Source organism: Eleutherodactylus coqui, chromosome 1 (genome assembly GCF_035609145.1).
Source record: "Eleutherodactylus coqui strain aEleCoq1 chromosome 1, aEleCoq1.hap1, whole genome shotgun sequence".
Classification (NCBI taxonomy): domain Eukaryota; kingdom Metazoa; phylum Chordata; class Amphibia; order Anura; family Eleutherodactylidae; genus Eleutherodactylus; species Eleutherodactylus coqui.
Window position 1 is genome coordinate 373,011,534 of NC_089837.1, and position 16,229 is coordinate 373,027,762.

The 16,229-nt window shown below is 41.5% G+C and overlaps 1 protein-coding gene across 1 annotated transcript in view; it reads left to right on the forward strand.

The window, feature by feature from the left end:
- ZPLD1 (zona pellucida like domain containing 1) overlaps window positions 1–12,572 on the forward strand; it is a 121,762-nt gene extending 109,190 nt beyond the window's left edge. The window contains exons 9-10 of the mRNA XM_066578643.1: window positions 1,187–1,216; window positions 12,397–12,572. Of these exons, the coding sequence (XP_066434740.1) occupies window positions 1,187–1,216; window positions 12,397–12,572 (206 nt within the window). The remainder of the gene's footprint in view (window positions 1–1,186; window positions 1,217–12,396) is intronic.
- The last annotated feature ends 3,657 nt before the right edge of the window (window positions 12,573–16,229 follow it).

Here is a 16,229-nt window from a genome sequence, read left to right on the forward strand (position 1 = left end):
CCAAAATTAGCCAGTAGTTAGACTTCAGCAGCTAAAATGTAGCCTCTTACAGCTGAGTGTTGTACATGTATAGGCAAAGTCAGGTGCATTGTATGGAGCAGGCTTGAGAGCCGAGGATGCTCCATATGTGGTGGCTGTCTTTGGCAGGTGACGCCTGATTGCAATGGCCAAATGAGAGATAACTCTGGGAAAAGTGGGTTAGAGGTGTTGTTCGGTTCCAGACAAAAACTGGTCAATGTTCTGAAAATGAATGAAATAAAAAAGGCTTGCTATTCTAATTAGACTTTGCGCCACCACTCTGGTTTTTCCACCGGGCCTTGTTTACCTGCTTGTATCAATGGCATAACATGTGAACACTGCTGCCAATCACTGGCTTTATCCATGCACAACCTCTTTAAGCTTAATATTTGAATATTGAGGCTGTACGGTTACCCCGGATATGAAGGCTAAATGAAATTAACACATGTGAAATCGCTAATGAAGTGGATAGAGAGAGTGATGACTTAGCTTGGAAATTGGAGATCTCCAAACTATGATCCGATTTTGCATGCAGTTCTTCATTCTAGCACTAGAACCTCACGAATACTATTTTCTAATATTTCTATCATATTGTAATCTGTGGGGGAACACTCAATCAAGTATTTAATGCCTTTTGTACCACCTTATAGGAAAAAGAAGTATTATACATTGCGCTTTAAAATCAGCTTTCTATGATTTTACGTTAGTTCCTCCAATGTAACAGTTACGTTTAGTATTTACTCTCCAACTTATTTGATGAAGGTATTGATAGGAGATACATTACTATTAACTCAGAATTTACTAACAGAATATTTGAAAATCAGTATTGTAAATCAGACCACTTTAAAACTTTAACAGAATCCATAGAGATGAATAAGTACTATGCACTTACATGCCTTGTTCTGTAGCCTTGTGACATTTTTGCATTTTAACAAGTTTGTATGCTGTACCAAGGTGCTTTTTGTCCAATTTGACTTTAGCTATGGGGCTCTGTGGCTTCCATGTACAATGCTGATGAGACACATGTTTATTCTACCGTACGTTAGTGAATTAATTACTATAGAGTAGGTAAAAAATAATAATTCATCTTCCTGTGTTCTGAACTTCTATAAAATCACCTTAAAGACAGCACAAAACAACTGAAGCTTTATTTTATCTTTTATTCCAGATGAAACACCCACAAATAACTCACAGCTTGGTAAGTAAATTTTTCCGTAACTGTTGTACTTAAAGGAAAATGTTGACTAATTGCCTAATGCTGTGCTACTACCTCTGCCTAGCTGTGATTACACCCAAATGTACTGTTATTTACACACACGTACATCTTTTACATCCATACTTTTATATTTGTCACAGAACTAATTCCTCCCAATTTATTAAATTACTCTTAATGCATGTATAAACAAATACCGAATGAATGTGGCAGCAGAGGTAAATAAACTAGCAAAAAAGTACTTTGATTCATTTTGTGAGCAGCAAGAACTATGGATTTTCTGCTTGCAATAAAAAAGTCCTTTTTTCATTTTTGTCTTAGAAAAACTGCAATGTTCTCTTCATAAATTAGTTGTAAATAATAAATACATCAAATGATGTTTATTCACAATATAGACTCACAATTAGAGATAAGCGAGCATGCTCGTCCGAGCATTAGTCTACTCGATGAACTCGTTACTCGAGCCGAGCACCACACTGTACTTGAGATAATTTCACCCTCTCCTCCCCACGTGTTTTGCACCTTTTTAAGCAAATAAACATGCAGGGAAGGCTTTAGCAGTGACTGGCTTGCCAGAACAGGTGACCTTCGAGTATAAAAAATTTGGGTTATCTGATGCTCGCCTCAGATGCAGGCTGAATGAGTTCAGGGACAGCTGCAGCTAATCAGGGAGAGTGATAGAGTAGGTTAAAGGTTGCCTTTAGGCAGGGATCCACTATGCAAGAACCAAACAGTCCTTTCTAGGACTACAAGTCCTCTTTTGTGGATCTGCAGTTCGGCTGGCTGGGAGCGGTAGTGCACACCAACCATTCACAAGCATCCTGGCTGTATACTGCATACTGTTACCGGGTTTATGCAGTATAATGCTAGTAGTGTACAGAAACTAGATAGGAATTAACAAAATTCCTATCATTTTTATTTTTTTTATTTTTGGGGGGCTGAAAGCAAACGCTACATACCTGTCTGTGGGTGCTGTCAATGTACGCTATTTAACAACAGTACACACTGTTTAAAAAAATTTTTGGGGTGGGGGGGCTGAAAGTGAACGCTACATACCCGTGTGTGGGTGCGGTCAATGCACGCTATCTAACAACAGTATACACTGTTTAAAAATTTGGGGGGGCTGAAAGCAAACACTACATACCCGTGTGTGGGGCTGTCAATGCACGCTATCTAACAACAGTATACACAGTTCAAAAATTTTTTGGGTGGGGGCTGAAAGCGAATGCTACATACCCGTGCGTGGGTGCTGTCAATGCACGCTATCTAACAACAGTATACACTGTTTAAAATTTTTTTTGGGGGGCTGAAAGCGAACGCTACATACCCGTGCGTGGGTTCCGTTCAATTCACGATCTCTAACAACAGTATAGAGTGTTTTAATTTTTTTGGAGGGGGCTCAAAGTGAACGCTATATACCCCTGTGTGTGGGTCCTGTCAATCCACGCTATCTAACAACAGTATAGACTGTTAAAATGTGTTTTTTTGGGTCTCAAAGCCTATGATATATACCCCTGTGTGGGTCCTGTCAATCCACACTATCGAACAACACTATACTCAGTTTACAGTGTCTATTTTGACTTATAAATGCACGCAAAATAACTCGCAGTTTGCATAGCATTTTGACCAAGTGCATTATCCAACATGATGAAGACTAGGGGTAAGGGTCGAGGTCGAGGACTTGGACGTGGGCATCTGAATGAGGGCGTGGGCAGAGGCTGAGGTCCTGGGCTGGGTGAAACAGTGCTTGCTGCTGAGGGACAAGTAGAACGCCATGTATCTACGCTCCCTAGCTTCATCTCACAGTTTGCAGGTCCACGTGGTAGACCATTATTAAAAGCACAGCAGTGCGAGCAGGTGATGACGTGGATAGTGGATAATGTGTCAACTAATTTATCCAACACCCAGTCTTCCACGCAGTCCACTCACGCTAGCTAAGGGACTGGACCTCTGAATCTTCAGTCTGCTCCTCCTTCCTCCCAGCCTGGTCACTCCAGGAAAAGGAGAGATTATGAACAGGCATAGGAACTGTTCTCAGGTGGTCTCCCTAAGTCACAAACAACAGTTCCTGAGGCACCTGAGGAGTTTGTCGTGAGCGATGCCAAAATTTGGACATTTATCCGTCTCAGAGTGATGAGTGTGGGGAGTTCAAAGTAGTGTCTCAAGAGGTATTTGTGCTTGATGATGATGGTGATGATGAGACACAGTTGTCTGTCAGTGAGGTTGTTGTGAGGGCAGTAAGTCTGAGAGAGGAGCAGACTGAGGATTCTGATGAAGAGCTGGTGGATGATGAGATGACTGACCCGACCTGGGTTGGTAAGCCTACTGAAGACGCCGCTTCAGAGGGGTAGGCAAGTGCAGCACCACAACAGCTTGGAAGAGGCAGTGGGGTGGGCAGAGGGAGAAGCAGGTCCAGAGCAAGGTATCCCCCAACTGTTCCCCCACAGCACCTCATCGTGGCAAGCTCCCGTGCAGAGAGCTAGGTGTTTGAAGGTCTCGAGGTATTTTAAGGAGAGCACAGACGACCGATGAACAGTGGTGTGCAACCTGTGCCACACCTACATCAGCAGGGAGCCACAACTACCAGCTTCACCACCACCAGCATTCGCAGGCATTTGATAGCTAAGCACCCAATGACATGGAACGAGGGCCATTCACCGCCTGCAGGTCACACCACTGCCTATTCCCCTGTGTCACATGCTGGCACTGAGATGCAATCCCCCTCTCAGGCCGCAGGCACAAGCATCTCCCGCCCTGCACCCACACCCTCACCCGCACGGTCCTCCACTGCCTCCACAAATGTATCCTAGCGCAGTGTCCAACTATCTGACACCTAGACAGAATGAATTGTCCTGCTTTGGCCACTCAAATTTCTTCATGTGTCCCACTGTCCTTGTAGCGATCAAAGGAAGCGTAACTGATTTCCTGAAGCATTGACAGTTTTACTGTATACCTGTGGTGGCAACTTTTGTGACACCTCCTGTTTAAAACAAATCTTTTGTTTTAGAATGAGTTGTTGAATTGTACAGATAGTTAGAAGTACTGGCATCTGAGTTCCCTTTATGCCCACGTTTGTAGCTCCTGGCAAGTTTGTGACGGAGGTGGCATGGGCATTGGAATTCTGATCAGCACTGTATAGCAAGACAGAACTCATTGTACACGCATTCCTGTTGGTCAGCGATCGTCGGTATGTACAATCTGCTCCAGATCCGTTGCGCAGCGTGGGGTCCTGCTTTGGCCACTCAAATTTCTTCATGTGTCTCACTGTCCTCGTAGCGATCAAAGGAAGCGTAACTGATTTAATGAGACTTCCACAGGTTCACTGTATACCTGTGGTGGCAACTTTTGAGACACCTCTTGCTTCAAACCAATCTTTGGTTTTTAGAATGCCTTGCTAAATTGTGGGGATGGGTATGGGCATTGGAATTCTGATCAGCACTGTATAACAAGACAGAACTCATTGTACACTGTCTATTTTTAGATTTAAGCGGACGTAAAATACCCCGATTGGTAAGAAGCCGGTTTGGTTTGGGTCTGATATATACACACGCATCCCTGGGGGTCAGCGCTGGTCGGCATGTATGAGCTCTCGTTTTACCACAGTTATCCGAGATACTGGATTGGAGCGTTCACAGGAAGTGTAACCGATTCAATGAGACTTTTACAGGTTCACTGTATACCTGTGGTGGCTGCTTTTGCGACACCTCCTGCTTCAAACCAATCTTTGATTTTAGAATGCGTTGCTGAATTGTGGAGATGGGTAGAAGTACTGGCATCTGAGTCTCCTTTTGGGCCATGGGATGGAATTCTGATCATACATTAATTTATCATCAGTTCTCATCAGCATAGTGGAATATCGCCCACAATTTCGAAAAGGGTCGCTGCCAGGCCCTGCCAACCCTCTGCAGTGTGTTTATCCTGTTCCTCCTCATCCAATACACACTTATAAATAGACATGAGGGTGGTGTGGCCTTTCAAGCGACCATGTGGCATGAGGACAGCTGAAAAATTTGAGTATGCTGTGGATGCAGGCTTGTGCCTGCGTTCTGGGGGGGATTGGACAGCAATGCCAGCATGTAACCCAGGAGAAGAGGCAGTGGTGTCACCTGCAGGCGGTGATTGGCCTTCTTTGCATCTAGTGTGGTGCTTAGCTAAGATGTGCCAGCGCGTGTGCCTTGCTGATTATGGTCTGGCCCAACTAAATTGTTAGGGGGCCGACCACCAGTCTCTTGCCCACAATTTGTCTTAATAGTGCGACCTAGGAGCCTCAGATGCATCCGTGCATGCTACCCTTGCTGTTCCCTATCAGTTTCTGTGGTGTTTCCATCACTTTCTGATGTTTTCAGGTAATTACACATCCTCCCCTATGCAGAGCATCGGTCACCTTCAAAAATGCTAGAGTCTCCCATTGACTTCAATGGGGTTCATTACTCGAAACGAGCTCTTGAGCATTCCAAAATGCTCGACTCGAGCAACGAGCACTTTGGTGCTCGCTCATCTCTACTCATAATTCATGCCACCAAAAAGGGTGACATATATAACGATAGACTTGATTGAAGTATTAGTTTAGTTTTGCTGCAGTTGTCATATGACTTTGTTAAAGTTATCCTTTACTTGGATTCATAGAGTGAAATTCCTTTAATTCGGCATTAATGGAACCTCTTTATTGAAATCACTGCAAAAAATGCACCTATAAAATATACGCCTTTATTATATTGAGCTAAAAACACCCAATCTAATAAGGGCATCCCTGCTCAAATGGTGGCTCTCCATTGTCAAGCATATATCACACCTTAAATGCCAACATGCTTAACCATCCCAATGTGTTTCCCCCTCCCCAACGGTTAAGAGGGTTCATCCGGAAGACCAAAAATGAACAATATAGATTAATGGCACCCCTTCAAGTATGAGACATTCTGTGGGAGGTAGGTTCAGCATTAGGGATATTGTAAGGACTTATCTTAAACCCCATTGTTCCATTCCTGCAAGTTGACTGGCAGATTTATTAAGTGTATGACATAGCTAGTGGAGCACAGCTGGGCATGTGATTAATCACAGACTGGGGTCTGCAAACAGCTCATGGAGGCCCTTTTACATGCAAATGAGGATGATAGAGCATTAATGACCATCAGTGGTTATTTAATTCTGTTAAACATTTTTGCACGCCATTTGGTTTGAAATATTTTTTTTTTACATTCTTCCAACAAAAAAGTAGGTGCATCTAATGGTTCGGTGCGCCTTATAGACTGAAAAATATGTTACATACCTTTTTGGGGTATTTTTTGCAGTGATTTCTTGGGTTAGTACCTCTGATGTGCATGATATTTTTGCAGTCTTAAGAACCTCATTGTTGCCAAAATATCTGATAATCTGGATCCCTAGAAGATGATATGTGAAAATTAATGCTAAAATTAAAACCAGTATCAGGCATTTTGCACAATCCTGCAGGCTTGGACAAGCACACTAATGAACCAGTGAACCCCCCACCCCCACCCGATGGGCCATGAGATACTCTTGGATATTGCAGTTTTGCTGTTTTTTGTGTAAAATCACAGCCAGGGGTGTAACTATAGAGGATGCAGGGGATGCGGTTGCACCCGAGCCCAGGAGCCTTAGAGGGCCCATAAGTCCTCTCTTCTCTATATAGGAAACGCAGTACTATGAGTAAGGCCGCCTGCAGACGAGCGGGTCGAATCCGGCAGCGAGAATTCTCGCCGCGGGACCCGACCCGAGCGCCTGCAGAGACGAGCGCGTACTCACCCACGCCCGGCGGCCCCGGCTCTTTCATGTGCCAGCTGCCGGGCAGCCGGCGCATGCGCAGACCGGAGCCGGCGGCCGGGTGAGTGACGTTTCTGTGCGAGGCTCTGCGAGTGGCGGAAATCCCGCGGCGGGATTTCCGCCCGTGTGCAGGCGGCCTAAAGCATTATAATTGGGGGCCCTGTTACAAGTTTCGCATCGGGGCCCGGGAGCTTCAAGTTACGCCAAGTTTTCACCATGCTTATTTTCAGGGAGTGCTACATTATTGTTAGTTGGGTAGGCCTCTGGGGTTAACTTTTTACTCGCATAGCTAACCAAGTAGTATAGGTTGCTTGATTTTTAAATATTTTTAATGGGAGTACTGTTTGTGTCTATGTGCTTAATAAACTGTTATTTTTGCATTATTAGATAATATGTTATTTTCATGTTACTGTTGGTATATGAGATAGCCACACATTACCTTAGTGTTGTTTACGTTGTTTTGACTGTGGTTTCAAGTCTGTGGTTTTCTGGTTTTCTATGCACCCATTATTATTGTATATAGGATACTTGCAGGCACTTCATTCCCTTTTCTCTTTTTTATTGCTAAGAATAAAGTTATGTTACTTTTAATGCAAAAAGAAAAAAAAAGCTGATTTACAATTGTCCCCTCCTAAAAAATATAAAAACAAAATCACTAAATGATTTTATGCGGATTCATAATACTGCGCCTATACTTTAATACGGTATTCATTAGAGCATGTTATGATTTTTTTAATCACGTAATCTGTATGAATGCATGGGGAGAAAATTTCCATGTGCCTCTGAATGAACCTGAAGGCAAACAGAATTCTTTCCTCTTATGAAATCTGTGATAAAAAATTTATGTGTGTTCTAATGTGTCCATATTTAATTGGTATTCTCCCCTATTCTAACTGAGGCACAATATGGTTGCAGGTAATATACATTAATATGGACACTTAAGGACTCTCTGTAACACCGTACAAGTTTTGTTGCACATAGCCTTGCTGCAAAATGTATAATTCAGTCAGAGAAGTCTCATAATGTTCTTGTTGAATTCAAAGTTTAAGTACAGTTATGTACTTAAGACTAATGTCAGCTTCTCAGGATTTCTGGATTATCAGATACTAGATTGAAGCAATTTCACTGTTCGAAAACATAAGCAAGACCAATAAAACATATTAGGCTGGGATTTCAAATTTGCCACCTCTGATATAGAATATACAAGTTATTTATGGTAGCCTATTGTCTGTCCATGCTCACATAAGATATTACAATCAGCATATCATCGCAAACATTATATTGGCACCAAAAGTGGCCATAAGAGAAGCAGGAAGGGTAAGGCGGGGTGTAAATCCTGCAGAAATCTCATGGAAGGAAAGCAGTGTGACTGCACGGAAATTCCGCAAGATTTTCGTGACAGAAAGCCGGCAGCTTCAAAACCCATGCTGTCCGTAATACTCTATGGCTATGTATTATTGTATTACTCTACGGCCATCTCTCCCCATAAAGAGGAAAGAGCCTGCAGCGGAAAACGGCGATAAAATTGTCATAGAATGGTAGAGTTGGAAGGCACCTCCAGGGTCATTTGGTCCAACCCACTGCTCAATGCAGGATTCACTAAATGATCCCAGACAGATATTTGTCCAGCCTTTGTTTGAACACTTCCATTGAAGGAGAACTCACCATCTCCCGTGATCACCATCACGGGAGTGATGGTTCTCACCATCAATGAGAACGCACTTATTGATCACCCTCACTGTCAGAAAGTTTTTTCTAATATCTAATTTGTGTCTCCTCCCTTTCCGTTTCATCCCATTGCTTCTAGTCTTTCCTTGTACAAATGATAATAGGACTTATCCCTCTGCACTGTGGCAGCCCTTCAGATATTTGTAGACAGCTATTAAGTCTCCTCTCAGCCCTCTTTTTTGCAAGCTAAACATATCCAGGTCCTTTAACCATTCGACATAGGACATGACTTGCAGACCGCTCATCACCTTGGTAACTCTTCTCTGAACTTGCTCCAGTTTGGCGATGTCATTTTTAAGTTGGGTGCCCAGAACTGGACACTGTATTCCAGATAGGGTCTGACTAAGGAAGAGTAGAGGGGGATAATTACCTCACGTGATCTAGACTCTTATGATGTTTCTTTTTGGGATTAATGCTTTTAATACATCCCAGAATTGTGTTTGCCTTTTTGGCTGCTGCATCACATTGTTGACTCATGTTCAGTCTATGATCTATTAGTATACCCAAGTCTTTTTCACATGCGCTGCTGATTAGCCCAATTCCTCGCATTGTGTATGTGCTTTTTTCATTTTTCTTGCCCAGATGTAAGACTTTGCATTTCTCCTTGTTTAATACAATTCTGTTAGTTGCCACCGACTGTTCAAGCTTTTCTAGATGCTTTTAAATACTCTTTTTCTCTTCTCTAGTGGTAACTATCCCTCCTAACTTTGTGTCGTCTGCAAATTTGATCAGTTTCCCATCAATTCCTCCTCCAGATCATTTATAAAAATGTTGAACAACACTGGGTGGCTTGAAAAAGGCTGGATGTCCAGCCAAAATGTTGTCTATGTTTTATTGTTAAAGTTGCACCAGTTTGCAGCTCCTGGGCCCAGGACAGAGCCTTGTGGTACTCCACTTGATACATTCTTCCACTTGGATGTGCAGCCATTTATGACCACTCTTTGAGAACGATTACTCAGCTAGTTGTGAATCCACCTAACAGTTACCTTGTCAATCCCATATTTGGTTATTTTTTCAATGAGTATGGTTTGAGATACTTTGTCAAATGCTTTTCTAAAGTCAAGATATACTATATTTACTACATATCCCTGATCAACCCAGTCAGTAATTCTGTCATAGAAGGAAATTAGATTCACCTTGCATGACTTGCTTGTTGTAAACCCATGCTGGCTTTGGTTAATTACTCTATTTTCATCCAAGAACTTACATACATGCTGTTTATTAATTTGTTCAAAGATCTTTCCCGGTATAGAAGTCAGGCTCACAGGCCTGAAGTTTCCTGGATCCACCTTCTTCCCTTTTTTGAAGATAGGGACAACATTTGCCCTTTTCCAATCTTCTGGGACTTTTCCTGTTCTCCAGGAATTTTCAAAGATTATGGCAAGTGGTTCAGCAACTACCTCTGCTGCTTCCTTTAGTATCCTAGGATGTAATTCATCTGGACCTTGAGAATTCATTTAAGTTAGTTAAGTGTTCTCTCACATCTCTCTGCTTACAGATAGCCTGCATTATTTTATTCCCCCAATAGCACAGGGAAGATCAGTTGATGTTCCATTTACTTTCTGAGAGAAAATGGATACAAAATAGGAATTTAAAAGTTCGGCCTTCTCTACATCATTCCTAACCAATTCACCATTTTCATCTTGTAAGCATCCAATAGCATCTTTGACTTTTCTTTTGCATTTGACATACCCCCACAATCCATTTTTTTATTGTTTTTGGCCTCTGTTGCAAGCCTCAATTCATTATTAGCTTTAGCTTTTCTCACACTTGCTATACAGTTTCTGCAGACTGCATTATATTCTTCTTTAGATATTCCCCCCTCTTTCCATTTTTATAAACATATTTTTCTTTGTTTTTAACATGGGTGCAAGTTTTCTGTTTATCCAATCTGGTCTCTTTAAATGCTTCCCATTCTTCCTTCTTTTAGGGATTGTTAATGATTGTGCTTTGAGAGTTTCATTTCACAATATTTCCCAACCTTCTTGGACATTTCTGTCCTTAAGAACATCCAGCCATTGAATTCCAAATGGCATGTCAGTTCCACCATAGCTTGGCCGCAACGGACTGTCCGCAGCGTGTGGATGAGATTTTTCCAAATCTTGTCCACTTTGCTGCTTAGGCTTAAATTGCTGGTGGAATTTCAGTGCGGAAAGTCCTCACAGAAATTCCACGGCAATTCTGCCCCGTAGCTCTCCCATTGATTTCAATGCACTTCCTACTGTAACCATTGCTGATTATGTCTGCCCTGCTGCACTGACATCAGGCTGGATGATCAGCTTATGCACAGCGATCCCAAGCAGTTGACTGCTGTCCATCAACTACTGATGACCTATCCAGGAGATAGTTCAAAAACCCCAGAATACCCATTTTAACTTTAATTGTAAAATTAGAGCATGACAACCCAAATTAATTAACCTATTAAAAACATACGTAAGTGCAGTTTCATAAACAGGTTTTCGTGACGGCTTTTGTGGTAAGTTTTGACAAAGCTTTTTTTTTTTGTTTAACCAGAAGTGGATTCAGCACGGAGAAGTATAAGACCTTTATATGGATTTTACTTTTTTTTTAATTCACTTCTGACTTCAGTTAAAAAAAAAAAACTGCACAAAAAGCAATGTTTTAAAAAGCCCTTATTCAGTGTTCTATTCTCTGCTTGTGCAAATAAGGAAGATGGAACAATACCTCTGCAGTACCACCTATTGGATGGCAGCATTCCTTTAAATCAATGTGACTTTTAACAAGTCTTAATGATTGGGAATAGGAAACCAAGCCAGAAGCCATACACAGACAGCAGTTTTGGGGTGTTTGTCCCTCGTCAGTATGCAGTAGGTTTCTGGCTTAGCTGGTGAGAGGCCTGTAACGTGGGTCAGGAGGGGTGTTGTGTCTCCTTAAGGCTGCCTGTTCTCGGGCGTTGCGATATCCCGCGACGGAGATACACCTCCCGGGAGCAGGAGCCAGCAGACAGATCTCTGCGGTGAGCCTATCTGACAGGTAGGCTCACCACGGAGAATCGCAGCAATTCGCAGCATGCTGCGATTTGCCGCCCGCTAGCAGAGAATAGCTTCTCTGCTCGTAGACAGGGGGGGGGGGGCTGCACTTTCCACGCTATGGAAAGCGTGCACTGCATTCCCCGTGGCCGGATTATCGCTGTGGGAAATGCAATGCTAAAAGGCCCGTAGATAGGCAGCCTAATGAGAGCACCCAGAAGATGTGTGGAGACACCTAGGAGGTGAGTGGTTTGTATTTCCAATCATTGTTAAGACTTGTTAAAAAGTAAAATTGATTTGAAGGAATGCTGCCATCCAATAGGTATTATTCCATCTTCCTTATTTGCATAAATTACCCAGAGGAGCTTGCACGGTCTTATAAGCCTTCTCACTCACTTTCTAGACGTCTCCACACCCCCTTTGGGTGCTCTTCTTGGGGAGAGACTATGCCCCTCCCAACCCACTCAACCCCTAGGTGTCTCCACACACCTTCTGGGTGACCTCCTTAAGGTGCTCTCTTGATCCACGTTTTCTGCTTGTTTCAAAATTTGTTGATTATGGGTTTCCATATCCTTTGATTAAGAATATGTGAATGCAGTGCTTTGGTTCAATCTTGTACCTACTTCAAGATACATAAATTAACTGCCTTTATCTCCTTTGTTTCTGCAGCTCCGCCAAATCATATGCAGTTCCAGATGAATTCAGTGACCAGTGCACTTATCTCAGGAGTAGTAATCCTTGGCGTCACCAGCATCTGTTTTTTCATAATCTCCCTTGCACTCCTGAACAGAAATAAGAAAAGCAGTTTAGTTTTACGTGGAGTCCGAAACGCAGCATTCAATTGAAAAACTTGCACTCTTTTTAACTTGTTATGTTAACCTCATTATGTACTGTATATGTCCAGTATGTGGATATCAACATGTTATCATGTCAGCCTAATGTTTTTAATGTAGCGTGTGCACTACAATACTGTATATTGATCAATGAGCACAATGGATGAAATGCAGATTTATCATTCAGCTTCATATACAATTTATGGTGTGGTAACTCCAAATGAAAACAATGTTTTATGTAATATGTCTCTATATGTAGTTCTGAACTTACTATGATCATATATTTGTATTATAGTACTAACTAGATCAGTTAGATTTGCTGCATTATAATTTACTTCATAATTGTCAATACCCATTTCTTTTGGGAATCAACTTTCTTTTTTTTTTACATTTAATAGAAATGTATTGCCTTTTTAAATCACAAATGCATGGTAATCGAAAACTTAAGGTCTTGTACACAATAGGTTAATACAAGGATCAATAGTTAGAGTAAGTCTTATGGGAGAGATGTAAAGAATATATAGTGAAAAAGACGTGGAGCAGTTGCCCATAACAACTACAAGTAATCAGATAGCTGCTCGTATTTTCCAACCAGGGAAATATAATGACTACAATCTGACTGCTCACTATAGATTATAGTATTGTGCAACTAGTTTCATCTCTCCCAATTCAGGCACTACAACCCAGTGCTTAGTATATTCTTATATTAACTTGTTATATATAGCATATACTCCCATTTAAATTGCTTTTTACATTTTATATATAAGCTACAAAAAAAGTTATATACATATGGTTTTATTTGTGTTAACTGATTCTAAGTTGTAGCCTGTTTTATAGTCCATAGATGCATTCAAAGTTCTGGAAACAGTTGATAACCTTCTTGTCAGATACACAACTATCAGATTAGCCAATGATTTATTTACACCGGCGTGTTTTCCATCCCTGTGCTGTCTTTCACAGACAACACACAGACTCATTTTAGCCTATGAGGTTATACACACAAGCGATTTTCCATATGGACTGATGGTCTATGCAAAAAAAACTCATTGCATGTCCTATTCTTGCCCATATCACAATGGGCAAGAATTGTCCATGCAGATTGAACAGCACACAGACTTGTGCCTATGTGCTGTCCAATTCTAGCAATATGGACGTCTTAATACATCCTAACTATAAGGCTGGGTTCTCACGGGACAGAAATCCCGTGGCCGCACTGAAAAGCTGTGGGTTTTGGAGTGGTTTAGCCACCAGAATTCCGTTGCGGCTTTCTTTCCCCATAGAGAGGAGTGAGGCCGCAACAGAAAAAAAAAAAGAATTGACATGCTGCGGCAGTCAATTCTGCGCCACATCGCTGGTTCCGCCCAGCTTTGCCGTGACGGATTGGCCGCCCTGTATGGATGAGATTTGGCTTGCTAATCCTGGGATCAGGAGCCGCGGCGGATTTGCTGCACAGAAATTCTGCACGGAATTTCCGTGTCAAATCCGTTCTGTGTGAACACAGCCTAAAGAGGCAGGATAGTTACTTTTTTCTACACTGGATAACTTCACAGTGTCTCGTGTAAATAGTATGCTATCCAGAATAAAAGATGATGTGTAGATGTTGTGATAAATGACGTTGAAGGCAGTGTCAAAAGGTGAATATAGTGTACTCCTTATCCGTCTCTTTCAATGTACATAAATATCTATTAAATGATGGATGTATTGTTGTATAGTAATATTTAAAGAAAACTTCCTGAGATTTGCATTCTTGAATATGGATCAAACTAATATAGATAACCACATAGTAAACAATGGGACAGGGCAGTTTTTGTAACAACGACTAAGTCTATCCATGCATATAGTGTAATAAAACTAAACTTCACAATTCACATTAGACACATGAGCTAAATAACTGTGTTTATTGGGTTTGTTTTTATGAATTAAGCTGTAAAGTTTTATATTTTTATTTATTATTTCTTTTAGTTGAAGCCTGATTAGATTTTTTACATTTTAGAAATATGAAGTAAACCTGCATTTCATTAATATCTGTCTTTGTGCTTTCTGTTTTGTCTGCCTTTTTATCTATCTAAATGCACTCATGCATATGGTTGGCCTGTAGATCACATAAAATTTGTTCATTTTTGATGTATCATCCAAAATACTATATTTTCATGAAAGGGATTATAGAAGGCTAGAAATGCTTATTTACAAAAAGCTGTACAGTTTTCAGAAAAATATTCCAATGTAACAGATTTTTACCTATGTCAGCAATACTTCTATAGGAGTTCACTGAAGTTCAGAAGAATATAATCTTAAACTAATGTCTTTATAGGATTATATGCATCTTGCAGAAGATGCTCTCTTTTTGCCCCTTTTCACCTTTCAAGTGACCCAAAGTTTCTAAACTATTTAGTATGGATGATCTAATGAAGAATTTGCAACTTAGTTATAAGGCACTTGCCTCTTACAAAATACATCTGACAATACATACTGTAGCTGAACTGATGATAGACACAAAACCCTGGCAAGCCAAATGCTTTACTTAAAGGGGTTGTCCCGCGCCGAAACGGGTTTTTTTTTTTTCAACCCCCCCCCCCGTTCGGCGCGAGACAACCCCGATGCAGGGAGGTAAAGAAAGCTCACCGGAGCGCTTACCTGAATCCCCGCGCTCCGGTGACTTCTCTACTCACCGCTGAAGATGGCCTCTTCCTCCGTGGACCGCAGCTCTTCTGTGCGGTCCATTGCCGATTCCAGCCTCCTGATTGGCTGGAATCGGCACGTGACGGGGCGGAGCTACACGGAGCTACACGGAGCCCCATAGAAGACTGCAGAAGACCCGGACTGCGCAAGCGCGGCTAATTTGGCCATCGGAGGGCGAAAATTAGTCGGCACCATGGAGACGAGGACGCCAGCAACGGAACAGGTAAGTATAAAACTTTTTATAACTTCTGCATGGCTCATAATTAATGCACAATGTACATTACAAAGTGCATTATTATGGCCATGCAGAAGTGTACAGACCCACTTGCTGCCTCGGGACAACCCCTTTAATGTTTTAGTGAATGTTTCTGCTCATTTACATGATAATTTACAGCAGCTTGTGAACCAGAACTGATTCTTCTAATGTAAGGAAAGACAGAATCGACAAACTTAAACAGTACTCACACCTTTATAATCAGTGTTTTATTGCTTCAATGCACTTAAAATAATTTTTGACTTTCTAGTATCCAGTTTTATGAGTTAGGCTTCTGCTACCCATTTGTTCCCCTTTCTCCTCCTCTCTCCACTTCTTTCTCCTTCCTGTTGGTCTGTGTCAATATTCTGGTTCACTGTATATCAAAAGACTATTGGTTACAGGAGTACAAAGGCATGGTTCTTCTATAGTTTGTGCTAATTCTGAGTCCCACTGCTAGGAGATCGACATAAAACTGATACATTGAATAGAATAGCACTACTGGGTTTTTAGATTGCAGCTAAAGCTTTTATTAATTTTACAAGAGCTTTATGGATTTGACGCAACATTTGGCACCTGGTGGCCCCTTTCCAAGCTACAATAAGAAAATATACATGTATATATAAGACATTGTACAAATAGAAAACACAAATGCCTTTACAAGGAATGGAAAACTTGACATAATCGAGTTGTTATCATAGTATGTAAGGCCGAAAAAAGACATATATCCATCCAGT